At 45.8% G+C, this 26397-nt stretch overlaps 1 protein-coding gene across 2 annotated transcripts; it reads left to right on the plus strand.

Moving 5' to 3' along the window:
* The first annotated feature begins 83 nt into the window (after positions 1-83).
* Positions 84-24511, plus strand: FEM1B (fem-1 homolog B). Of its 2 annotated transcripts, XR_003940349.1 has the most exons (3): positions 84-385; positions 19105-21337; positions 21866-24511. XR_003940349.1 is itself a non-coding variant. In XM_030189803.1 (2 exons), the coding sequence occupies exons 1-2, from the start codon at positions 132-134 to the stop codon at positions 20738-20740; spliced, it is 1890 nt and encodes a 629-aa protein (XP_030045663.1). In that variant the 5' UTR covers positions 84-131; the 3' UTR covers positions 20741-21565. The 2 variants fall into 2 exon arrangements, 1 of the variants encoding a protein (XP_030045663.1); XM_030189803.1 differs by lacking the exon at positions 21866-24511 and having other exon boundaries at positions 19105-21565.
* The last annotated feature ends 1886 nt before the right edge of the window (positions 24512-26397 follow it).

Genomic DNA, 26397 nt, shown 5'->3' on the forward strand with positions numbered 1-26397 from the left:
TTGCACGGGCCAATCCCCTTCCTAGCAGCTCTCCTATGCGTCCCGACCCGACCTTGCCCAGCGCTTCCGCCGGAAGCAGGAAGAGGACGGGGGGAAGCTGGCTAAGTTCCGGCTCTGCATGGGGCCCCGGCATGGCGTTGGAGAGCCTGGCCGGCTACGTGTATAAGGCGGCGAGCGAGGGCCGGGTGCTGACCTTGGCCGCGCTGCTGCTCAACCGCACCGACGCCGAGATCCGCTGGCTCCTGACCTACGTCAGCGCCCAGGGCGGGCAACGCTCCACCCCGCTCATCATCGCCGCCCGCAACGGCCACGGCAAGGTGGTGCGACTGCTGCTCGAGCACTACCGAGCGGACACCCGGCAGACCGGCACCGTCCGCTTCGACGGGTACGAAAGGGAGGGGCTCTTGCACTTGGCTCTACTCGAGTCTCTTTCACTTCAGTCTTGGTGCATGGGCAGGAAACATGGGGCGTAGCCAGACACCCAGTTTTGGGGGGGCCTGGGGGGGCCCAGGATGGGTGGGCAGAAGAACAGGTGATTTGAAATAGCACATTTTCACCAGCAGCAACTGATACACACTGCTCATGTTGGCCCCACAGCCTTCCCTCGGATCCAACTTCCTGTTTCCGCGTAGGCGGGAAGACATCAGCGGGAAGGCCGTGGAGCCGGAACGAACAGTGTGTATCGGTCGCTGCAGGCGAAGATCTGCTACTTACAAGGTAGCGCTATAGAAATGATAAATAGTAGTAGTATGCAGGAGGGACAGTCGTCGGGAGTTTTTGGCTGGTGGGGCTTGGGGATCCCTGCCATTCACATCATAGGTGTGTTGCTACTGGGTGGGCCTGGGGTCCAGGATGGCTGGGCAGAAGAACAGGTGATTTGAAATAGCACATTTTCACCAGCAGCAACTGATACACACTGCTCATGTTGGCCCCACAGCCTTCCCTCGGATCCAACTTCCTGTTTCCGCATAGGTGGGAAGACATCAGCGGGAAGGCCGTGGAGCCGGTACGAACAGTGTGTATCGGTCGCTGCAGGCGAAGATCTGCTACTTACAAGGTAGCGCTATAGAAATGATAAATAGTAGTAGTATGCAGGAGGGACAGTCGTCGGGAGTTTTTGGCTGGTGGGGCTTGGGGATCCCTGCCATTCACATCATAGGTGTGTTGCTACTGGGTGGGCCTGGGGTCCAGGATGGCTGGGCAGAAGAACAGGTGATTTGAAATAGCACATTTTCACCAGCAGCAACTGATACACACTGCTCATGTTGGCCCCACAGCCTTCCCTCGGATCCAACTTCCTGTTTCCGCGTAGGCGGGAAGACATCAGAGGGAAGGCCGTGGAGCCGGTACGAACAGTGTGTATCGGTCGCTGCAGGCAAAGATCTGATATTTACAAGGTAGCGCTATAGAAATGATAAATAGTAGTAGTATGCAGGAGGGACAGTTATTGGGAGTTTTTGGCTGGTGGGGCTTGGGGATCCCTGCCATTCACATCATAGGGGTGTTGCTACTGGGTGGGCCTGGGGTCCAGGATGGGTGGGCAGAAGAACAGGTGATTTGAAATAGCACATTTTCACCAGCAGCAACTGATACACACTGCTCATGTTGGCCCCACAGCCTTCCCTCGGATCCAACTTCCTGTTTCCGCGTAGGCGGGAAGACATCAGAGGGAAGGCCGTGGAGCCGGAACGAACAGTGTGTATCGGTCGCTGCAGGCGAAGATCTGCTACTTACAAGGTAGCGCTATAGAAATGATAAATAGTAGTAGTATGCAGGAGGGACAGTCGTCGGGAGTTTTTGGCTGGTGGGGCTTGGGGATCCCTGCCATTCACATCATAGGTGTGTTGCTACTGGGTGGGCCTGGGGTCCAAGATGGGTGGGCAGAAGAACAGGTGATTTGAAATAGCACATTTTCACCAGCAGCAACTGATACACACTGCTCATGTTGGCCCCACAGCCTTCCCTCGGATCCAACTTCCTGTTTCCGCGTAGGCGGGAAGACATCAGAGGGAAGGCCGTGGAGCCGGAACGAACAGTGTGTATCGGTCGCTGCAGGCGAAGATCTGCTACTTACAAGGTAGCGCTATAGAAATGATAAATAGTAGTAGTATGCAGGAGGGACAGTCGTCGGGAGTTTTTGGCTGGTGGGGCTTGGGGATCCCTGCCATTCACATCATAGGTGTGTTGCTACTGGGTGGGCCTGGGGTCCAAGATGGGTGGGCAGAAGAACAGGTGATTTGAAATAGCACATTTTCACCAGCAGCAACTGATACACACTGCTCATGTTGGCCCCACAGCCTTCCCTCGGATCCAACTTCCTGTTTCCGCGTAGGCGGGAAGACATCAGAGGGAAGGCCGTGGAGCCGGAACGAACAGTGTGTATCGGTCGCTGCAGGCGAAGATCTGCTACTTACAAGGTAGCGCTATAGAAATGATAAATAGTAGTAGTATGCAGGAGGGACAGTTATTGGGAGTTTTTGGCTGGTGGGGCTTGGGGATCCCTGCCATTCACATCATAGGTGTGTTGCTACTGGGTGGGCCTGGGGTCCAGGATGGGTGGGCAGAAGAACAGGTGATTTGAAATAGCACATTTTCACCAGCAGCAACTGATACACACTGCTCATGTTGGCCCCACAGCCTTCCCTCGGATCCAACTTCCTGTTTCCGCGTAGGCGGGAAGACATCAGAGGGAAGGCCGTGGAGCCGGAACGAACAGTGTGTATCGGTCGCTGCAGGCGAAGATCTGCTACTTACAAGGTAGCGCTATAGAAATGATAAATAGTAGTAGTATGCAGGAGGGACAGTCGTCGGGAGTTTTTGGCTGGTGGGGCTTGGGGATCCCTGCCATTCACATCATAGGTGTGTTGCTACTGGGTGGGCCTGGGGTCCAAGATGGGTGGGCAGAAGAACAGGTGATTTGAAATAGCACATTTTCACCAGCAGCAACTGATACACACTGCTCATGTTGGCCCCACAGCCTTCCCTCGGATCCAACTTCCTGTTTCCGCGTAGGCGGGAAGACATCAGAGGGAAGGCCGTGGAGCCGGAACGAACAGTGTGTATCGGTCGCTGCAGGCGAAGATCTGCTACTTACAAGGTAGCGCTATAGAAATGATAAATAGTAGTAGTATGCAGGAGGGACAGTTATTGGGAGTTTTTGGCTGGTGGGGCTTGGGGATCCCTGCCATTCACATCATAGGTGTGTTGCTACTGGGTGGGCCTGGGGTCCAGGATGGGTGGGCAGAAGAACAGGTGATTTGAAATAGCACATTTTCACCAGCAGCAACTGATACACACTGCTCATGTTGGCCCCACAGCCTTCCCTCGGATCCAACTTCCTGTTTCCGCGTAGGCGGGAAGACATCAGAGGGAAGGCCGTGGAGCCGGAACGAACAGTGTGTATCGGTCGCTGCAGGCGAAGATCTGCTACTTACAAGGTAGCGCTATAGAAATGATAAATAGTAGTAGTATGCAGGAGGGACAGTTATTGGGAGTTTTTGGCTGGTGGGGCTTGGGGATCCCTGCCATTCACATCATAGGTGTGTTGCTACTGGGTGGGCCTGGGGTCCAGGATAGGTGGGCAGAAGAACAGGTGATTTGAAATAGCACATTTTCACCCGCAGCAACTGATACACACTGCTCATGTTGGCCCCACAGCCTTCGCTCGGATCCAACTTCCTGTTTCCGCGTAGGCGGGAAGACATCAGAGGGAAGGCCGTGGAGCCGGTACGAACAGTGTGTATCGGTCGCTGCAGGCAAAGATCTGCTACTTACAAGGTATGCAGGAGGGACAGTCGTTGGGAGTTTTTGGCTGGTGGGGCTTGGGGATCCCTGCCATTCACATCATAGGTGTGTTGCTACTGGGTGGGCCTGGGGTCCAGGATGGGTGGGCAGAAGAACAGGTGATTTGGTCTCTCCCTCTCTCCTACCTACCTTTGAAATAGCACATTTTCACCAGCAGCAACTGATACACACTGCTCATGTTGGCCCCACAGCCTTCGCTCGGATCCAACTTCCTGTTTCCGCGTAGGCGGGAAGACATCAGAGGGAAGGCCGTGGAGCCGGTACGAACAGTGTTTATCGGTCGCTGCAGGCAAAGATCTGCTACTTACAAGGTATGCAGGAGGGACAGTCTTTGGGAGTTTTTGGCTGGTGGGGCATGAGGATCCCCGCCATTCACATCATAGGCGTGCTGCTACTGGGTGGGCCTGGGCCCACCCTTGGCTACGCCACTGGTGCTACCAGACGCACGCAGCGCTGAACACCTGACACAAAGAGATAGTCCCTGATCAAAAGAGCTTACAATCGATATTATACAGACAGACAAGACAGTTACGGGTGAGGGAAGTAATGGGTGAGAAGGAAGGAAGGGACAAGGGGAGGGCAATTGAGTAGTGGCTAGGAGCTAAAAAGCAGCAGTGAAAAGGTGGGTTTTCAGCATAGATTTGAAAACAGGTAGAGATGGAGCTAGACGTATAGGTCCAGGAAGTCTATTCCAGGCATAAGGTGCCGCAAGAGAAAAGGAGCAAAGCCTGGAGTTAGCAGTGGAGGAGAAGGGGGACGACAAGAGAGATTTGTCCAGCGAGCGGAGTTCACGGGGAAGAATGTAGGGAGAGATGAGAGTGGAGAGGTAATGGGGGGCTGCAGAGTGGATGCATTTAAAGGTCAGTACGAGAAGTTTAAACTGGATGCGGAAGCGGACAGGGAGCCAGCAAAGTGACTTGAGGAGCGGGCTAGTGTGGGTATAACGACTCTGGCGGAAAATAAGTCGTGCCGCAGAATTTTGGATAGATTGGAGAGGACAGAGATGGCTGAGCGGAAGACCAGTGAGAAGTAAATTGCAATAGTCCAAGCGAGAGGCGACAAGGGTGTGGACAAGGGTTCTGGCAGTGTATTCAGAAAGGAAGGGGCGGATTTTGTTATTATTGTAGATAAAGAAACGACATATTTTGGCGATCTGTTGAAAATAGCATTTTTATACAAGTCTTTATTAGGCTTTGAGAAGCAATACAATAGCATAGGCAAAATCACATCCATTAACATGAACTAGTACAACTCAAGAGTAGGGTCTCCTGAAACATACCGCGCAAACAGCAACAACAAGATATCAGTATAATAATCTCTCAAAACTAAAGAGACAGCTAACAAAATACTTCTAGAATTTATAACAGATTTTATCCTTGCAGCCTCCCACCCCACTGTAGAAAGAAAAGTTGGGTAGGGCCTGCCTAAAATGTCGAAGAATTTGCATAGGTACACACTAACGTAGTAGGGATGGGCAGATAAATACCCCACGGTCCATACAGACTGACCAGCAGTAGCATTCTTTCTGAATTCATGATTAAATCAACAACTCAACAATGTTATTAACTAGCAACATTTTACTCACTAAATTCAGCTTTAGTATGTTTTCCAATATTCCATTGAGATACATAGCACCAGCACTATGTGATACCAATGTAGCATAAAATACTTGTACTTGTTCATCTGTGATGTCTGTTTTCAGGACACAGGTAGTGGGGCTTCTTCCTTCCCAACTGCTGGAATTATGACAACCAACTCTTGCCCTTTGTATTGAACAGCAGGGCAACCGCCAACCTTCAACAGATGCAGTGCCTTTGTCAGCAATTCTTGCTTGCTTATTCTTCCCATTGTAGCCCAGCAGAACTTGCAGCATAGCCACGGTCTCAATCATTTGCTGAAAGAGAGAGAAAAAAAGTTGGTATGGTATGGCAGGAAGAGATTCAAAAGAAAGTGGACACCGTATGAAATCTTTTTGTTTTTTGCTTGGATCCTATCCTTTATTTAGGGATTCTCTGTTTTTCCATCACCTTCCTTCACATTCACTCCTCTCGCCTCCTGCTATCCCCAGCACTTCTCCTTTTCCCAAGGGCGGAAAGTTACATCAACTGGGTAGTTTTAGAGGATGAGACGAGGAAGTGCTGCAGGAGATGAAAGGTCTTGGGGGGGGGGGGGGGTCCATATGTACTTTTATGGACACAGGCTGGGATGTGTATGTAGGCATTTATTTTGTTATTTTTCTTAGATAACTCAATGTAGAAACATCTGCCTACACATTCCAGTCATTTGAGGTTCCAATATGTGCTTATTTAAATTCTTTTTTCCTCCCCCCACTCCCCATCCCAGCCTCCCTCTCACATACAGTGTGGTCACTCCTCCCTTCCATATATATGTCTTTTACTCATCTGAAGCCACAACCAGTTCAAGTTACTGTCCTTTGTCCTCAGTCTCATCTTTCTGTTACCCACATTCATTTGCATCCATTTTTTATAAGCTTTCCATAAATGCCAGATGCTCCTCATGTTAAGGGCGTGCAAGTTGAGCAAACTAGATAGCAGGCCAGGTCTGTCTTGTAGTGTCACCCTCTTCCATGCCTTTCCTATTAAGCATCTCACTTCCACTATGTATTGTGCCTTTAGCGGCCACCTATGTTCATTCCTGAAGGCTTGAGATGTAGCAATAATACTTCGAGTCCCTAGTAATGATGCCCCTAATAATTTTTCTATAAATGCAGTTTGTGGTCCCCCCCCCCTCATATTTTTGAACCTCCTGACAAGCCCACCACTTGTGGACAAAGTAGCTAATGTCACCACACTTCCACCAACATCTATTTGAGAGGGTCCTGCAGAATCTGTGTAGGTTGCCTGGCATTTAGTACCATCTGTAAAGAAGTTTTTATCCATTTTCAACTAAATTTGTGTCTATCAAGATTTGGGGTATGTTGTGAATATTCTTCCATTCCTCTTGTGTAAAAGGCACTTTCAAGTCTTGCTGCCAGATGGCCATTCTGAGTCCTTATAAAGAAATCAAGCCCTGTAACCCATTACACCCATGTGTCTCCAGGGTGTGCAAGTTGCAAATACCTATAAAAGTCTTGGTTACTGAGTGGATAGGCCTCTAAGTGCCTGGAATGAAAGAAGTTGCTTGTTGTCATATAGTTGCTCCAGCTACTTAAGTCCCTTCTCCTGCCATACTGAAAAATAGATTATTTAATTGCTGGTAGGAATCCAAGATTTAATCTAATCAGAGTAAGGACTGAAACATATCAAGAGGTGGGTCTCTGCCTCCCCCATAAAGGAGGGTGAGGTGGATATCTTACCCCAATCTCTTAATCTTCTCGCTACCCGCGGAGCAGGTGGGGGGAAGAGGGGTTGGTGGTTGGGAGGCTAGGATAGGGGAGGGCAGACTTATACGGTCTGTACCAGAGCCGGTGATGGGAGGCGGGAAATACTGCTGGGCAGACTTATACGGTCTGTGCCCTGAAAAGACAGGTACAAATTCAAGATATGAGTTTATCTTGGGCAGACTAGATGGACCATGCAGGTCTTTTTCTGCCGTCATCTACTATGTTACTACTATGTTACTATGTTACCCGTACACTTAATGCTAATATTCTTCCCCTAAGGGTTGGCCAGTCCTCCCCCAAGCCTTAGGTGTACTCCAGTGCTACTTGATCAGGGCTGTCAAGTTAGCTGCTTTAAGATTAGGGACTCCTAACCACACCTTGCTCCCTATGAGATCTCACCCTTTTTGAGACTCTTGGGTGGATGGGGGGTGGGGGTGGGAGAGTCCTGTCCAAACGCAAGCAAAGATCCTTTGTATAGTTCAAAAAGTAGTCTCGGGAATGGGGAATTGCAGACTTTGAAATAAAGAAGCAGGGGTAGTGTTACTATCTTAATACGAGCAGAATTCCCCAGCCAGGACAAATTGCTTATCCCACCTCTTTAACTCCTTGCCCAACTTATCAATGGCTCGTAGTTCTGCTGAACAGCCTAGCTATGTCGATCATTATTTGAGCTTCTAAATTCCCTTTTATCTGCTACTCAAGCTCCCCTGACTGGTTAACTTTTAAACTTTGATTCGCTCAATGCATTTTGAACTCCACTGGTCTATACTCTTTCAGTTTCCAGATTAATGGAGGCACTGTAAAAGTGAAAGTACTTTGGTTGTGCTTCCCTTTGAAGCATTTTGCTTTCTTACTAATGGTTCTTGCGCTCACAGTATTGTCTCCAGTGTACTCACACATACAGACTCATTGAAGAATTATTTTGCCTACACACACATTTGACACCTGCTTGGCTAGATCTTGAGCCTCCTGAGGAAGGCTTTAATAGCTGAAACGTTGATCCGTGTTGAGTCTGGATGTACAGACTTAGTTTTACGTTACACACTTATTTTTAAGGTATACTGCATGAGTCTAGATCTATTAACTTGCTATTTTATTGTCGATTTTACATTGGATTCGAATTGGTCTTCACCTGCTTCCGTTTAACACATTTTTACTCGTAGGGAAGCGAGTGCTCCATTTCTTTTTCTATATTCTACTGTAAAAATAGTTATCAGCAAAGAGTGCTATATTGTCTGCTCCCTTAATCTCCAAACCCTTCACCTGTACTTGCCTTTTTCTCGCTGCCGGGGGTTCTGTCAAGAGCACGTATAAGAGATGATGGGGGCACTATGTTTTGTCCTCTGCCTCTGCAGTAACTCTTGTTTACTTTTACACATTTTTTAGGGTGGTTGTAGATTGCCTGGACCCTAGTCCAGTTCTCTCCAAAGTTCTAAGCGTTCACTCCCAATCCACCTTATCGACGCTGAAAACCCATTTGACAGAGGAGAAATAGTGCCCTCTGCTGCTGAGCTCCCTGGATTAGATTACGTAGTCACCGTATGTAATCCGCTGCTTTCCACCTTGTGCTAAAGCCTGTCTGAGCGTCATGGACCGGGTGCTCAGTTGAAAGTCTGTTTATTCACTTGTGTGTTGATAATACAGAGAGGTGCCATGAGCAGAGTCCTTATGTGGTCTCTGGGGGTTTTATACCTTTTCAGACAAAGAAGCATCTGTGATTTTTAATTAAATCTTTAAACTTTATGCTGACATCCTTTACTGCAGTGTTTCCTGAGGCCTATCCTGGAGTACCCCTTGCCAGTCAGGGTTTCAGGATATCCACAGTGAATAGGTATGAAAGAGATTTTCACATAATGGAGGCAGTGTATGCAAATCGAGTTCATGCATATTCATTGTGGATGTCCTGAAAATCTGACTGGCAAAGGGGACTCCAGGTCTAGGAAACATTCCTTTACCACATTTTCTCTTTCTTGCGCATTCCTGTGGTCTTCAGTGGCTAACTCCTTCAACGAGGTTAACTCCTTCTAGACTAGAAGCTATTTTTCTCTAGTAAATTAACCCTTGCTTTACCCATGGACAATGGGCCTAAATTCACATTTACAATCTCATTTAGCCTTTTTGCTAGAATCTTTGAACGAATTTTTGCATTTATTTATTTATTACATTAGTACCCCGCGCTTTCCTACACATGGCAGGCTCAATGCGGCTTACATAGTAACAATATAAAGAATTACAAAGTCATGAGAAGAATATACAGTTTGTAGTAAATGCAATATTAATGGGGTTAATGGATAAGTAAATTGAACATAGGAGGAATTGGGTACAGAAGGAAATGAGCGTTGGGAGGTAGGCTTAGGAAGATGGAGAGGAATGGATATGGGGTAGCAAAAAGGAAAATGGGAAACATGGTCAATGTATAACAATCGCTAATAAGAATCATATGGGCAAGCTTTGGAGTTAAGTGAAGTTGGGTGATATGATCTGCAGTCCTCGTTATAATTGTTTCTGCCTATCATATCTGTCAGCACTTGGCCCTTAAGTACTGAATTGCACTGTCACGAGGGGCCTTGCAATGAGATCTGCAAACCTCTCATGGGACTTTATTAGGATTTATTTACTTCATCTTTGAAGGAATTCACTTAAGGTGGTGTACAGCAAGAATAAATCAAACATAAGCAATAGACAATTACAGTAGTAAAAATATTCAAATAACATTACAAAGTATAGCATAGTATACTACTTACAATGTCATAAGTACATAAGTATTGCCATATTGGGACAAGACCGAAGGTCCATCAAGCCCAGCATCCTGTTTCCAACAGTGGCCAATCCAGGTCACAAGTACCCAATAGTAGCAACATTCCACGTAGAACCCCAAAGAATAGCAAGATTCTAGAATTCTAAAGAATAACAAGATTCCATGCAGAATTTCAAAGTGTAGCAACATTCCATTTAGAACCCCAAAGAGAAGCAAGATTCTATTCAGAATCCTAAGTACATAGGTTTTGCCACACTGGGACAGACCAAAGGTCCATCGAGCCCAGCATCCTGTTTCCAACAGTGGCCAATCCAGGTTACAAGTACCTGGCAAGATCCCAAAACAGTACAATACATTTATGCTGCTTATCCTAGAAAAAAACAGTGGATTTCCCCCAAGTCCATTTTAATAATGGTTTATTCTTTTAGGAAGCTAGTTAAACCTTTTTTTTAAACCCCGCTAAGCTAACTACTTTTACTACATTCTCTGATAACGAACTCAAGAGTTTAATTACACGTTGAGTGAAGACATATTTTCTCTCATTCCCCCTAGTCCTAGTGATCTTGGAAAGAGTAAACAAGTGATTCAATTCTACCCATTCCACTCCACTCATTATTTTATAGACCTCTATCATATCTCCCCTCAGCAGTCTTTTCTCCAAGCTGAATAGTCCTAGCCATAGCTTTTTCTCACAGGGAAGTTGTCTCATCCCCTTTATCATTTTTGTTGCCCTTTTCTAATTCCACTATATCTTTTTTGAGATGCGGTGACCAGAATTGCACATAGTATAGGGAACTAATTTAAAGAAAGTTGCACATGTGGTCAGAGAGGTGATTAAATATTAGCTAGGGTAGGAGTGGATAAACATGTCCTGCTGCAGTATATGCAGCTCGAGTTACTCCTTGTGTGTGTGAGTGAGACTAACACGTTAGTTACTTCTTCCATTAAAGGCTTGGTTGAAGAGCCAAGCTTTCACTTGCTTCCCGAAGTAGAGATAGTCTTGTGTTAAGTGGAGCCTTTCAGGGAGAGTCCAGAGTGTGGGGGCTACTCTGGAGAAGGCTCGCTTGCGGATAGCACATCGTGTAATGTCTTTTGGAGAGAATGTGGTTAGGGATTCCCCTTGGGAGGACCTTAGTGTCCTTGGAGGTGTGTAGAGGGTCATCCTGCAGTGACCCCATCAAGCCCCTGGCTCTTATCACTCTTAGGCGACTTAATTGTCCAAAACAGATCTTCTGCATCTAGGCCCTCGGCTTTCTTCGCTGTTATGGTGTTCAGTGGGGCTGACTTCAGCGTTTAAAAAAATAAATTTTAGAGGTCTTTATTTTGAAATACCAAAGCAGAAAAAGTAAGAATATACAAGTAGAAATGAACAGGGCGTATAGGTGTGTTTTGCAGCATAAAGTAATTCAAAACCCAACCACACCACATGTACATGTCTCGGGTAAAGTTTTGAAAACAAAGAACAGGGTACAGCATACAGTAACAACTGTCCCTCTCCCCTTGCCAAGACCATCTCCTCATACAGTGCTTCATAAAACAGAGAGAAACTTTGCCTGATATCCACCAGTTTGGTCACTGTTTTTTCCTGAATGTTCCTGATTTTTAACTGTTGTGCGTTTTCTCTCAGCTGCCTAGGTTTATGTGCGGGCAGCTTCCCTACTGTATCCCCTTGCTCAAAATACTATTGCTTTATTTTCAGCAAATTATGGTTAGTCTTAATGTATGATGTCCTTAACGTACCCCTTTCTAGTTCTGACCTCCTCTGTTGGTCTCTGAGGGTGGTTTATCCTTCCTCTCCTAATATTTAATGGATTCTTGGAGTGTCTCTATCTTAATCCTTTCTTATTTTGCCATGTTGTCTTGATCTGCCTCCCCTCTTTCACCATCATGAATCCATCCCATGCTAAACTTTCCACAGTCTCCCTGGTACCGTTCAATTTAAAGTATTCCTGTATTCCCTCACTGACCTGTTGTATTACATTCTCCCCTTCCGAAAGCATTTCCCTCCTGGGTCCTCAGGCTTCTGTAATATTCCCCAAAGTGGAGCATCCTCAATACCTGTCCCAACCACCCTCTGAAATGGCTCTTTACCAGTAAGAAAAGATCTATGTGTTATGAAAGCCACCACCAAACTTCAACCACTCGCAGTGGCCATAGGAAGGCTTTGTATCCCACCCTATCTTGCCTCTTTCCATCTGTGTCCGTGGTCGTGTTAAAACCCCCTCCTTCCCATCCAGTTCATCAGAAACTCTCCTCGGTGTTCATTAGGGACAGACACATTCACCACATTATAAGTCCTGGTGTCATTGGGCATTTGGAACATAGTATCATAGTAGGTGATGGCAGATAAAGACCTGAATGGCCCATCTAGTCTGCCCAACATTCAAACTTATCAATTGATGGTTAAACCAGCAATGAATGTGGTATAAAATACTTGATCCTGATCTTTCTTTGCCATTTCTAGGACACAGACCATAGAAGTCTGCCTGGCACTGTCCTCGCATTCCAACTACTGGATTTGCCATCGAAGTCCTCTCCAGCCCATCCTAAACAGTCTTGCCATATACAGGAGACAGACCGTAGATGTCTGCTCAGCACTGGCCTAGTTCTTCACAGCTGGATTTGTCATCTGAGCACCACTTGACACACCACACACGCAGTCATTTAAATTTGTTTTTTTTATACCATGCATTTTCTAATTAGGGATCCTCTGTTTTCACCCCACACCTTTTTAATTCCGTCACCACTTTTGTCTCCGCTAGTCTAGTGCAATCCAATTCACCAATTCGTTTTGGGAAAAATTGGACTTTCCTCACCTCCCTCCCGCTGTCACCCAAGCCACTGCTGCTTCTCTAGAGGAGCAGCTACAAAAGAAGATAAACTGACCACAGGGTTGGACTCTGTATTGGTGCAGGCTGCCTGCTCTGTTCCAGAACAGGGACATCCAAAGGGGTAGGACTGATAGACTTCTTAATGGAGAGTCTGACCCCGTGGTGAGTATCTTTTTCCGCTTCAGCTGTTCATCTAGAGAAGCAATAGCAGCAGGGGTGTCAGGGTGGGAGAGGAAAAACGGAGGTGGCAGACGCTGGATTGGGGGCAACAGAGAGGTGTCAGGTTGGATGGGAGAGGGCAGGTGCTGGATGGAAGGAGGAGAGAAGAAGATAAGAGATGGGAGATTCTGGTTCTGGGGGAGGAAGGGTGACAGGAGGGAAGGAGGAATAAGGGGAGAAGCTGAACATGGGGAAGGATAGGGACATAGAGATGGGATGCTGGACCATGGGGAGGGGGGTAGGAACACACGGGTGATGCTGGACAAGGCAAGGATAAAGATACAGAGAGGGGAGATGCTGAAAATGGCAGGAAGATAGGGGCAGGGGCACAGAGGGGAGCTGAATGATGGACATGGACCAGGAGACTCTGGCAAAAGAGAAGACAGAAAAGCAGAAACCAGAGACTGGGACCAACATGAATACAAAAATAGAAAAAAATGTTATTTTTTATTTATTGATAGTAGCTTTATAGAACTGAATCAAATTTATATGAGTGAATCGAATCAAACACCATTTGGGTGAATCAGTCAGCACTGGTCTCCACCTCCCTCGTGAGTGCAGTTCAGGCATCAGTCACCCTCTGAAAACATTTCCTGACGTTACTCCTAAGTGTAGCACCCCATAACCTCAATTCTTGTTTTACCTTTTCCCCTTATCTGTTTGTATATTAATACCTTGCAAGTATTTAAATGTGTGTATCATGTCTCTCCTATCCCTCCTTTCATCTAGGGTATATGTATTCAGGTTTTCCACTCTCTTCTCATATGTCTTTTGCTGCAAACCCCACACCATTTTTGTCACCTTCCTCTGAACTGCTTCAACTCTTTTTATATCCTTAGCAAGACACAGCTTCCAAAACTGAATACAATACTCCAAGTGGGGCCTCGCCAACGACTTGTACAGGGGCATCCACACCTCCTGCTGGTTATACCTCTCTCTATGCAACCTAGCATCCTTCTGGCTACATCCGTTGCCTTATTACTGTTTGATCACCCCAAGGTCTCTCTGCCTATCCATGTATATCGGTCTCTCACCTCCTAGCACCTATTGCTCCTTTGGATTTCTACTCCCCACGTGCATCAGTAACGAATTAGGTGTCTTCTCCCAGGTTCTCTGCAAATTTGGAGTACTGTTACCTGGTGTTCTCTAGGGCAGTGTTTCTCAACCTAGTTTTCGGGAGTTCACCAAGCCAGTCGGGTTTTCAGGATATCCACAATGAATATTCGGAGAGAGATTTGCATGCACTGCTGCCTCATTATGCAGATCTCTCATGTATATTCATTGTGGATATCCTGACATCTCAACTGGTTAAGTGTGCCCCAAGGACACTGCTCTAGGGAACATAATATCCACACACCCTTCTTGATTTTGATGTTTTGATGCAGAATAAGTCGAGGTATTTCGCAGAGCTGCTTGCCATCTCCATCAACAGTTGCATTTCATAGTACTGGCAAATTACTTTCAAAGCTGCCTCTTGGAACAACATGTATTTCAGATCAAGTTCATTCCTTTAGTGTTGAAATGTATTTTAAAATCAACTGTTGCCAATGTTCAGTCCTGTCCTCTTTGCATTACTTGATTTCTACATCCCCCCACCTTTTCTCGCTTCCCATAGGGTGAGGGTAATGTATTTGATTTACTGCCTTTCTGTAATTTAGTCAAAACAGTTCACATATTATATACAGGTGCTTTTTCTGTCCCTAGTTAAGCCATTCCCAGACCAGTCCTCCGGGCACATCTAGTCCCACTGGGTTTTCTGGATATCCATAATGACTATGCTTGAGAGATTTGCTTGCAAATGTAACTCATGAATATTCATGAGTGGATATCTTGAAACCTTGATGGAACTGGGTTGGAAATGGCTGCCCACTGGGTTCACAATCTAAGTCTTATACCTGGAGCAATGGAGGGTTAAGTGATTTGCCCAGGGTCACAAGGAGCTACAGTGGGAATTGAGCCCACTTCCCCTGGTTTTCAGCCCACTGTGCTAATTGCCACTGCTCCCTTCTTACTTGTACCTTCCCACCTGACAATTCAACCACTCCATTTAGCACTCTTGCCCCCTTTCATAGGCCCATCCTTCAGAGAGAGTGACGTCCCACTCCCTACTGTGCCCAATCTTATCCATCCCCTTTCATACTTTCTTCCATTCCCTCTACCCCCTCTTCTTTCAGGTTTGTGGTCAGGTATGCAGTGCTCAATGTGCAAATCAACTGTCGAGTCGTCTTTGGCTACCTAGGAGCACATTCTGATGTGCTCGTCCCCATGTATATCTCTCCTTTCAGCCACCTGATGGGGGGTGGCCTTTGTGATCCCATATCTTTAACCCAGTTACCATCCATCAAACCAGAGTCCTTGTCGGTGAGTTTCTGAATGTTTGAGGCATGCCACTCATGTCTTATTTTTGCCTTCAAGCCTTGGTCTTAGCATTTCTCAGATGTGTTAACTGCTACTTCCAGTTTTGGAGGGTCTTTCTAGTTGCCTCTATAGGCAGCGTTCCCTGTAGCTCACTGATTGCCATTTGGCTGTGTTCCTCTGCAACGCTGGAGGGTTTTTTTTTTTTTGGAGCTCTGGCTCACAGTCTTTCATAATGGCTGGTATTGGCACCTGTTGCACCTCCTGTCTGGCATAAGCTTTTTATGTTGTCCTGTTGACTGACACTAAATGCCAGACCGAAAGGATAGACCCGTCTATACTGGATGTTCTCTCCCCACACTTTGCTGGTCACATCTCTCATCTTCCCGCTTTCTGAGTGTTACCAGGGATCTGATGTTTTCTAGCTTTCTTGTCCTTTCCTTTACCGTGAATTCATGAAAGTACGCTGTAACTTCATGCCCTTGATTGTTCCTCATGGGCCTCAGGGACCTATGTGCTCTCTCCAGGGTCTGCCTGCTGGTCCCCATTGGCCCAGGTAGCCTTTGAAATCCGAGCCACCTTTTCTTTACCATGTAAGTATTCTGTGGTCTTCGGGACCCCTCAGAAGTGGCTATGCTGACACCTGGACATTTTTTTCTAAGCCCTCAAACTTGCTTTCCATCGCAGTCTTGCTCTTATTTATATATAAAATTTATAACCCGCACCGTCTACAGAATAACATCGCATAATATTCACATAAAAACACATAACTCACCAACACATTAACTAAATATACAAACAAATCACTACCTATGAAGTTACACAGTAGCGAGAGCTTAGTGAAATAAAAATGCCTTTTAACTGCTGCCTGAAAGGGAGAATCAGTTCCCTAGTTCTGATCTTCAGAGTGCCTGTTGTGTCCATCTATTCTGTCTCCTCCAGGAGTCTGCTGATCTTTGTGACATCTCCTCTCGGCTCTGTTAGTATTTCACTTATCTCTTCTCTCGATGTAGCTCTGTCCAGTTCATTCTTAGGTCTTCCAGGTCACTCTCGCACTAAGCCTGCTCTGTGCTATAGACTGACCGCAGTTCTCATCTTCCAGCCTTGGCTGCATATGCTCATGTATCACCCGGTTCCTGCTGAGCCGATCCTGCTTCTGCATGTATAAAGTCTTGTAGACCAACTGCTTTCTCTGTGTGTTGCTGTGGTCTGGGGAGGGGCTTAATTTTAGGCACAGAAAAGCTGCGAGTGCTTCTTGGGTTTGGTGGAGGCTTGCACCTAGGTAGCCATTTGAGATGTTGCTTCCTCCCTTATAAACATCTTTCTACCTGTGTATAACACAGAAAATTGTGAAAATAATTGCTCTACTTTGGGTTGCCAGTAATTTAACAGATTGTAAGGCCTCTGGGGTTAAGGAAATATTTACTACATCTAAATGTAACTAGCCTTGAGATAACTGATGAAAAGTGGTGAGCTAAATCCAAATCCCCTTGAAAAATATATTTATGGAGACGTTATTGAACAGGGAAGTGGTCAACAGTTGATTGTCCAAAGCAGTAAAATGTTCTGAAAAGTCAACACAAATGTTGTTCTTGGAGTGTGATTGACAGTCACCAACGCACAGTCATTGCAAAATGTATAAATAATGTTTACGAAGCTCTTAATTCCGAAACCTTGTTTTATCACTGTCCTTAATACTTTGTACACCAGAGTTGGGTTGGAAAAGAGAGCTAGATGTGGTAGACTTAGATTTCAGCAAGGCCTTTGACACAGTTCAGCATTGGCTCTTGGTATGGGTCCTAAAGTGGTTGACTGGGTTAGAAACTGGTTGAATGGGAAATGGCAAGAGGGTAGAGTTAAATGAAATTCACACTGAGGCTAGAGCTTTTACTAGTGATGTGATACAGGGATTGGTCTTTTGGTCTTGTTTTTCATCTTTTTGGTAAGTGATATGTGGAAGGGTTATTGAGGAAGTTTGCCTCTGTGCAGGTGATATCAAAATCTGCAATAGTGTCAACATCCTGGAGGGTGAGGATGGACCTAATGAACCTTGAAGAATGGTCTGGAATTTGGAATCTAAAACCTAATGCTGAAAAAAAATGCAGGATCATGGGAGCAGTACAGTGTAGGTGAAGTACATCTGTACATGGGGTGATCATATCTGATGATCTTATGGTGGCCAAAGAGACAGACAATGACCAAACCTTAAAATGCTTGGGTACGTATGGAGCGGAAGAGGATAGGCTTGGAAATATTTCTTTATGAGAAAGTGGTGGATGCATGGAACAGCTTCCCGGTGGAGGTGGTAGAGACAAGAGTTGAATCTAAATTGAATAGACCATGGGACAAGCACTGGGGATTTCTGAGGTAGAAGAATTGTAGAGGTCGTAGTAGTTGAGATGAATGAGAACAGCTGGGATAAGCTGAATGGTCTTTATCGGCTGTCATTTTCTTTGTTTCAAAACACCAGTGTTAGAGTGACCCATGAAACCAGCTCCCTTACAGAAAGGGTAAAATCTGCACTTGAAAACGTGTGCATTTTTATTGTAGCTCTAATCCTTGTATTAAAAAAAATCTTCGCAGAATTTGATCATTGATTCTGTGCTGAATTCCTATTTCAAATGCGTTAGTGTTTTGTACAGCGCTACGTAACCCTAGTAGCGCTCTAGAAATGTTAAGTAGTAGTAGTGTGATGTCTGCATGGGGTTCTGATGAGCTCTTCAGCTGTTTGTGCTGTGTTCATGATTTATGTGGGCAAGTGTGACGCATGCATGGAAGTATGATGAAAATTAGCATAACAGCACTGCCATCCCCTTCCTTCTTCCCCCATACACCAGATTTCTGTAATTTATAATGGAGGGTTAATAAGTGGCAAAGACATTGTTAAGAAGGGAGATCTTTACTAGGCTCGGTCGACCAACACTGGCCAATCTGGATCATTTTGAGCTTGGATTTCAAAAAAGTGAATAACCAAATCTAAAATCCAAGTTACCTGGTAGATCATAGTGGAGAAGAACATACCCTGAAGTGAGAGGTAGCGGTCACGTGAGACATAAACTGGTGTTTGAAATGAAAGGAAATGAGTGAGTGTTTTAATCACTCTCTGCAAACCCCTTATATTACAGAAGCAATAATAAAGATTTATTCTAAAAGCCCCTTCTATTTTATGGCTCATCTGGAGAAGTCTTTGAGAGCCTCACCACTAAGTTCCACTAGATGTGTTAGAGGGAAATTCATTCTCTTGGCATACCTGTACTTGGGGAGTTCTGCTGTGTCATAAGGGAGGGAAGGGATTTTGGATTTAGCTCACTCCTGGTTACACTAGGTGTTTTCTTGTCCTTGGAGAGATTACAGTCTTACATTTGCCTCAGGAACAGTGGAAGATTTAGGGGCTCATTGTGAAAGCACTTAGCCTTCCAAAGTTCCATAGGTTTCTATGAAACTTTGGAAGGCTAAGTGCTTTCATAATATGCCTCTTAGTGTTCCTTGTCATCAGCAGCAAATGAATTCATTAACTAATGGGTTGTATCCGCCTACCAACAGGTGGACATAGAGAACACTGAAAAACCATAGTGCCTCTTGGACGGCTAGCCCCAACTGCCTTCAGTATTTCTCTATCTCCCAGCAGGTGTGGACGTAGCTTGACAGGTACAGTGGAAGATTTAGTGACTTGCCCAGGATCATAAAGAGTCACAGTAGGACTTAACCCCTGGCTTCTTAGTCTTTCGCTCTGACCATTAGCTTGTTTCTCTTCTCCATGGAACTAATCCCATGCTTGTCTCTTCCATCTACAGTTACGTTATCGACGGTGCCACAGCTCTCTGGTGTGCAGCTGGAGCTGGCCACTTTGAGGTTGTCAAACTGCTGGTTAGTCATGGAGCCAATGTCAACCACACCACAGTCACAAACTCGACTCCCCTGAGAGCGGCATGCTTTGATGGCAGGCTGGACATTGTGAAATACCTGGTGGAAAACCATGCCAATATTAGCATCGCTAACAAGTATGACAACACGTGCCTCATGATTGCAGCGTATAAGGGTCATACGGATGTGGTGAAGTACCTGTTAGAACAGCATGCCGATCCTAATGCCAAAGCCCACTGTGGTGCCACCGCGCTTCACTTTGCTGCAGAAGCAGGCCACCTAGATATTGTGAGGCAGTTGATGAAGTGGAAGGCAGCCATGGTGATGAACGGTCATGGGATGACACCTTTGAAAGTGGCAGCTGAAAGCTGCAAAGCCGATGTGGTGGAATTGCTGCTCTCTCACCCGGACTGTGACTCCCTTAACAGGATTGAAGCTTTGGAACTCCTGGGCGCTTCATTTGCCAACGATCGAGAAAATTATAACATTATGAAGACATATCAGTATTTGTACTTGGCAATGCTGGAAAGGTATAGGGATTCTGAGAATATCTTGCAGAAATCTGTCCTCCCACCTGTTGAAGCTTATGGGAATAGACGTGAATGCCAAACTCCTCAGGAACTGGATTCCATTGTACATGACACAGATGCACTACACATGGAAGGACTTATTGTTCGGGAAAGGATTTTGGGTTCTGATAACATTGACGTATCTCATCCAATAATTTACCGTGGTGCAGTGTATGCAGATAACATGGAGTTTGAACAGTGCATTAAACTGTGGCTTCACGCTTTGCATTTAAGACAGAAAGGGAACCGGAATACCCACAAGGATCTCTTGAGGTTTGCTCAGGTCTTCTCCCAGATGATCCACTTGAATGAACCAGTCAAAGCAAAGGACATTGAAAGTGTGCTGAGATGCAGTGTCGTGGAGATAGAGAGGGGGACATCGAGGATTGAGGGCACTCCTGATGCTGAAGTACACACAGCTCTGGACAACTACGAGTGCAACGTCTTTACGTTTTTGTACCTGGTGTGTATCTCCACCAAAACTCAGAGCACCCCTGAGGAGCAGGCCAGCGTTAACAAGCAGATCTACAAACTTATCCAGCTGGACCCCAGGACCCGTGATGGCTCCAGCCTGTTGCACCTGGCTGTCAATTCCAGCACACCGGTGGACGACTTCCACACCAACGATGTCTGCAGCTTTCCTAATGCACTGGTCACCAAGCTGCTAATAGATTGTGGTGCAGATGTGAATGCTGTGGACCATGAGGGCAACAGTGCACTCCATGTCATCGTGCAATACAACCGTCCCATCAGTGACTTCCTGACTTTGCACGCCATCATTATAAACTTGGTGGAAGCTGGTGCCCACACAGACATGACCAACAAACACAAGAAAACGCCTCTAGACAAGAGCACCACAGGAGTGTCCGAGATCCTGCTAAAAACTCAAATGAAGCTGAGTCTGAAGTGCCTGGCTGCACGGGCAGTGAGAGTGCATGAGCTCCAGTACCAAAACCAGATCCCCAAAGCCCTTGAGAAGTTTGTGGAATTTCATTAGCTGAGTCCATGCATAAAAAACAGCTCTCCTGGGTTTCTTTGTTTTTTCTGTTTTGTTTAGAAGTGCAAATGGTAAACTCTGTTCAGATTTTTTTTCCTCTCTCCCCCCCCCCCCCCACCCCTCCACTAAGCCACAGCCATTCCTAACCCTGAGTCAGCAGCCCTCAGGTATGATACATCTCACAAAGCAATATACCTCTGATGGTTAATCTGCGGCGGTCAGCTTGATTTTTAGTACTGTCCTGCACTTGGGAGGTAATTCTGTAAGGAGCTGCCTCGTTGTAGGTGACAGAGTAGTGGAAAAGTGTTTGCTAGTGGATGTATGAATGGATTATTCTGTAACTTACATGTGTTCCACCTAACATCTAGGCGTGAACGTTTTACACCAGCCATAGAGGTGTAAGGCATGTTTTCTGCCATGTATACATAGTACATAGTAGATGACTGCAGAAAAAGACCTGCACGGTCCATCCAGTCTACCACTGCTCTTTAAAGAAATGTAGCACCAGCGTACCCTCTTGCAGTCATCATGTTGTAGACTTGCCTCATAATGCTTGGGCTCCAGGTACATCAGGCCACACATGATAACTTCTGGAAGGTGGGATGTTTGACCACGGAAATACAAATCCTGGAGACAAATATCTTAAAAGCTTCTTTATTGATGAAAGGACTCGACACAACTGTTGTGTTTTGGCCCACTGGCCTGCATCAGGAGTCTTAAATGCCTGAAACGCAGTGGGGTCCGTATCACGAACCTGGCGCTAGCAGGTCACTAAGAGTGTAGCATGAAACGTTTCATGCTACACTCTCTTAGTGACCTGCTACGAGCCAGTTCACCAGAAAGGTCTTTTTCAAGACCACTTCTGCATATAGCCAATCACATAGCGCCAGGTTCGTGATACGGACCCCGCTGCGTTTCAGGCATTTAAGACTCCTGATGCAGGCCAGTGGGCCGAAACACAACAGTTGTGTCAAGTCCTTTCATCAATAAAGAAGCTTTAAAGATATTTGTCTCCAGGATTTGTATTTCCGTGGTCAAACATCCCACTTTTACCTGTATTTGTGTTTCCCCGTGGGGAGTTCGAGTTCTTCCGCTTGATCGCGGATTTTTTTGAACTTCTGGAAGGTGCCAGAAGCTGCTGAATTTCGCTGACTCCTTTGCACACAGTGAATAGAAACCATGCTTGTGAGAAATGCTAGCCTGTATAAAGTTGAAGTGTCTCTTCCTTTGGTTATTGTCAGATAACTGGAGACATTGGTGCTGGTAAGGAGATGCTGGACGTTAAATTTTCCACAAGAAACTGTCAGTTGCTGACATTCTCCAAGATTTCATATGTGCACAATGCTGATTTGGGAACGGAGAGCAAGATTTCACCACCTGTCCCCACAAATGATGCTCATAATCTGTTACCCTCCATGAAGTTCCATAAAGCTAAGGCAGGCAGAGAGTTGTCAGATTTGCCTTTGCCCAGGAAATTGTACGATGACCCTTTGTCCTGGGTTGTCGTCGTGTGTTTTTTAGTTCGTCTGCTTGTCCATTCTGAGTTCTTCCTGGACTTTCTCTCTGGAATGTTTCAAAAGAAGTTGCCTTTCCCGGCACCCTTGTTTGCAATTATTTTGGAATATTCGGAGAGACGCACCGCGGCCTTGCAACTTCATATAGGCTGCAGGTTCTTGCAAGAATGTTCTATTCACTGTGTCCAAAGGAGTGAGCGACTAAAGCAGCCTCTGTCTTTTTGTTAGCATTAAGGGGGTACTGCTCAAGAGTGTGCTGAAACAGAAGTTAATGGTCATTTTAAGTACCAACGGCACTTAAGCACTAATTCTTTAACTGGATGCCTAACTGCAAAGGGGGCATCGCATGGGTTGCTCGTGGGCATCCTCCAGCGTTGGCGCATGCTTTATTGAATGCTGTCAGGTGCTCGTATACTTGGCGTAGAACACGCGCCAAATGCCTAGCATTCACTAACGCATTAAACGCACAGACTTGCTGTTATGGAATGACTAGCTTAGCGCCTTGGTTTCAGGCACCTAATTTTTAGTACTTTATGAAATTACGCCTGTATTTTTGTGACCCACTGAGATCATGTAGATACGTGGGATATAAGTTGCCCTCTAAAGGCGATAATTCCCTTCCGTAAGTGGTGGTAGTTATGCACGTAAATGTTTAGACTGGCGTTTGTGTGTGCGTGTAAGCGCCAGACGCTGTTCTGCGGTTATGCCCTGAGTATCTGCAGCGCTGAAGGGCTCTGGCTGCTGTACCTGCTCACGTCCCTATGTTCCTCCTAGACGCTGTCTTTTATAGAATTGGCCAGTAAGTGCAGTTCAATAGGAAAAGCATGCTGACATCCACCGTTTGATAATCTGGCACTTCGGATGCTCTCTGCCTATGAGAACCACTTCCCCCCGAGGGTTTGGTAAAGTGCCAGAGGTACAGACAGAGGTAGACACCACCCTTTAAACAATGTGTGTAGAGATGAGTCCCGTTCTAGGCTGCCTAATGTTTACAGATTACGCTCTTAAGATTAAGGCCCCTTCCTAAAAACCTCTGTCGTTGAGCATCGCTTCAACTTCTGAAGGGATCTGCTCAGTCTCTTACTTTCCTAATGTTTTTATTCCATTTTATTTTGGTGGATTCACACGGTACTCTTTAAACATCCTATGCTGGCAGTGGATTGAATGCGTGTGTGTGTGCTGAATTAGGTTTCAGTGAATGTGAATTTTGTGATTATAGACTTTATACTTCTCAAATGCTATTTTAGTACAAAGAAAAACATTGCTGGTAGTGTTAAAGACCTGCTGTTTTGGGCCTGTCAGTGCAGAGGAACTATGGTCTTGTGATGTGTCTTGACTACCCTTAACTATGAGGTGGGGCCTCGTGTGTGGACCGTGGAAATTGGCAGTTCAGGGTGCTCTTCTGTGGGTTTGTGACTGTACAGTCAGGATTTTACATACAGTTTGGCCAACATAAGCCCATAGGAGCAGCATGGTGTTCCTTACACGAGAATAGGTGCTTTGCTGCTCTTTGAATGGCCTTATGCTGTCACTAGCTCACAGGGGGACGGTGCCGGAAAACCGATTGTATGGGAAAGTGTTAATAGCCAAATGACATTCTTATCCTCTGCTGCCTTCAGACTCAGCAGCTGGCAGCTCACCTTGAGGGAGGGGGTGCAGTCGGTGAGCATTTATATGCCAAGAGAGGGGATTATGGTTTATCACTGCTACATAGATTTCAGGAATGCCCACACAGCCTGTTTCACTCCTATACACTAGTCCATGACTGGAAAAATAATAATTGAAATGCTTTCTACCTGCAAAGAGCTCTGTAGTTTTGCTGACTTTAGCCAAGCCATTTTTTTTTTTTTTTTTTTTTTTTTACTGGCAGTTCAGTTCTAATCTGACTCTGCTGCTGAATCACTGACTTAGTGACTTTGTTATTCCTTATTTGACAGTAATAACATTTTCCTTCCCTCTCCGGTGCTAACAAAATTCCAGCCAGCATGTGGATCAGTGGTGGGTCAGGACCACGCTATCGAAATGCCCAGTAAAGGTGATAAGTTTGCAATATATTTTTTTATAACAAAAGAGGTCTACGATTCATCTTCCAATATACAGAGGTCAAATTGTGTGTGCTGTTGTACGGACTGCATGTGGGCTAAAGCAGTCTTTATGGAGGGCTTCTTGCATTTAAATGTCCCTGTTTAATGTGCCACCTCTGCAGTTCTTTTCAGAAAGGAAGAAATGATTTAATAACTTTGTCATTAAACCAAAACCTGCACAACTGTCTTAAGCTCTTAGTGTGGTGGTCCTGCTGTGTAAAGTGTTTGCAATGTGCAGTCATTTCTGAGTTACTTGGTTGGTGGGAGTCCAGCACAACTCTGGCCCTGGCTGAAGCCTGGACATTTATAAGCAGCTGAACTTCCTTTTTTACGGTTTGACATGGGACCTTCCATTTGATTCTTGGGTCTGCTTGCTGCTCTCCTTCCTCTGGTGCAAGACAGATTGCGGGGGTACTTGGAAGCAGCTCCTGGCTGCTGTGATCTGTAAGTATTCTGCCTCGGAAGGATTTAAATTCTGAGGGAAAGGATGTTAGTGGTATGCTGCAAGGTTTGGTTCTTTTTTTTTAAACATTTTTGTAAGCAATGTTGCTGAAGAGCTGCCTGGTAATGTTTACCTCTTTGCAGATGATACCAAAATCTGCAATAGGCTAGAGACCCCTGATGAGGAAGGACTTTGGAATGGTTTGGAATTTGGCAGCTTAAATTTAATGCTAAAAAATGCAAGGTCTTGCATTTGGGCTGCTGGGAACGGTACAGTTTAGTGGGTGAAGAACTTTTGTACGTGATTTGTATGTGATGATCTTAAGGTGGCCAAACAGGTAGGAAAAAGTGACAGCAAAAGTTAGAAGGATGCTTGGGTGCATAGGGAGAGGAATGGCCAGTGGGGAAAAAGGTGGTGATGCCCCTGTATGAATCTGATGACCCCATTTAGAATATTGCGTACAGTTACGGAGACCCCCACCTTCAAAAAGATATAAACAGGACGGAGTCGGTCCAGAGGGTGGCTATTAAAATGGGGACAGACTTTAACGATCTGTACTTTGGAAGAAAGGCGGGAGAGGGGAGATATGATAGAGACATTTTAATACTTATGTAGGGTAAATGCCCAGGAGGCAAGTCTCTTTCAATTGAAAGGAAGCTCTGGAATGAGTGGGCGTAGGATGAAGGTGAAAGGGGGTAGACACAGAAGAAACCTGAGGAAATACTTCTTTGGAAAGGGTGGTGAATATGTGGAGCGACCTTCCAGTGGAAGTGGTGGAGATGAAAACAGTAGCTGAAAGTACATAGGATCACAGAGTAATACTACTACTCATTTCTATAGTGCTACTAGACATATGCAGCGCTATACACATTATATGCAGGTACTTTCTCTGTCCCTAGGGGGCTCACAATCTAAGCTTTTGTACCTTGGGCAATGGAGGTTAAGTGACTTACCCAAGGTCACAAGGAGTGCAGTGGGATTCGAACCCGAGTTGCCAGGATCAAAGTCCACTGCACTAACCATTAGGCTACTCCTACACTAATAGGGAGAATAGATGGCATGGATGAGCAGACTGGATAGGCTTATGGTCTTTACCTGCCTACATTTTTCTATGTTTCAATGCACCATGTGTTTTCTAGGGTCAAAGTGCTTTTCTGGCCCTGTTTTATTGGAAATATTTTTACATTTGAAACTGTCTTAGAAGCCAGCATTGTGTGAAATGTAGCAGGATTTTCCATCCTTAGCCCAGCCTTTTTGTCTGTTGAACTAACCTTTTGATACTATACCTTTATAAGCTCCTAAGGGGAGGGAAGGGTGATGGGAGGGAGCGTTCTATATGGTGTGGTTGAGATGGCAGGTGGGAAAGGTACAAGTAAGAAGGGAGCAGTGTCAGCACATTGGGCTGAAAACCAGGGGAAGTGGGCTGAATTCCCACTGCAGCTCCCAGGGGAAGTGGGCTGAATTCCCACTGCAGCTCCTTGTGACCCTGGGCAATTCACTTAACCCTCCATTGCTCCAGGTATAAAACTTAGATTGTGAGCCCACTAGGGCTGGGGGTGGATCCCAGGGGTTTGGATTGGATTAGAGCCTCTGATAGGCATGGGTCAGCATGCTGGT

The sequence above is a fragment of the Microcaecilia unicolor genome, chromosome 1 (assembly GCF_901765095.1).
Source record: "Microcaecilia unicolor chromosome 1, aMicUni1.1, whole genome shotgun sequence".
NCBI lineage: Eukaryota > Metazoa > Chordata > Amphibia > Gymnophiona > Siphonopidae > Microcaecilia > Microcaecilia unicolor.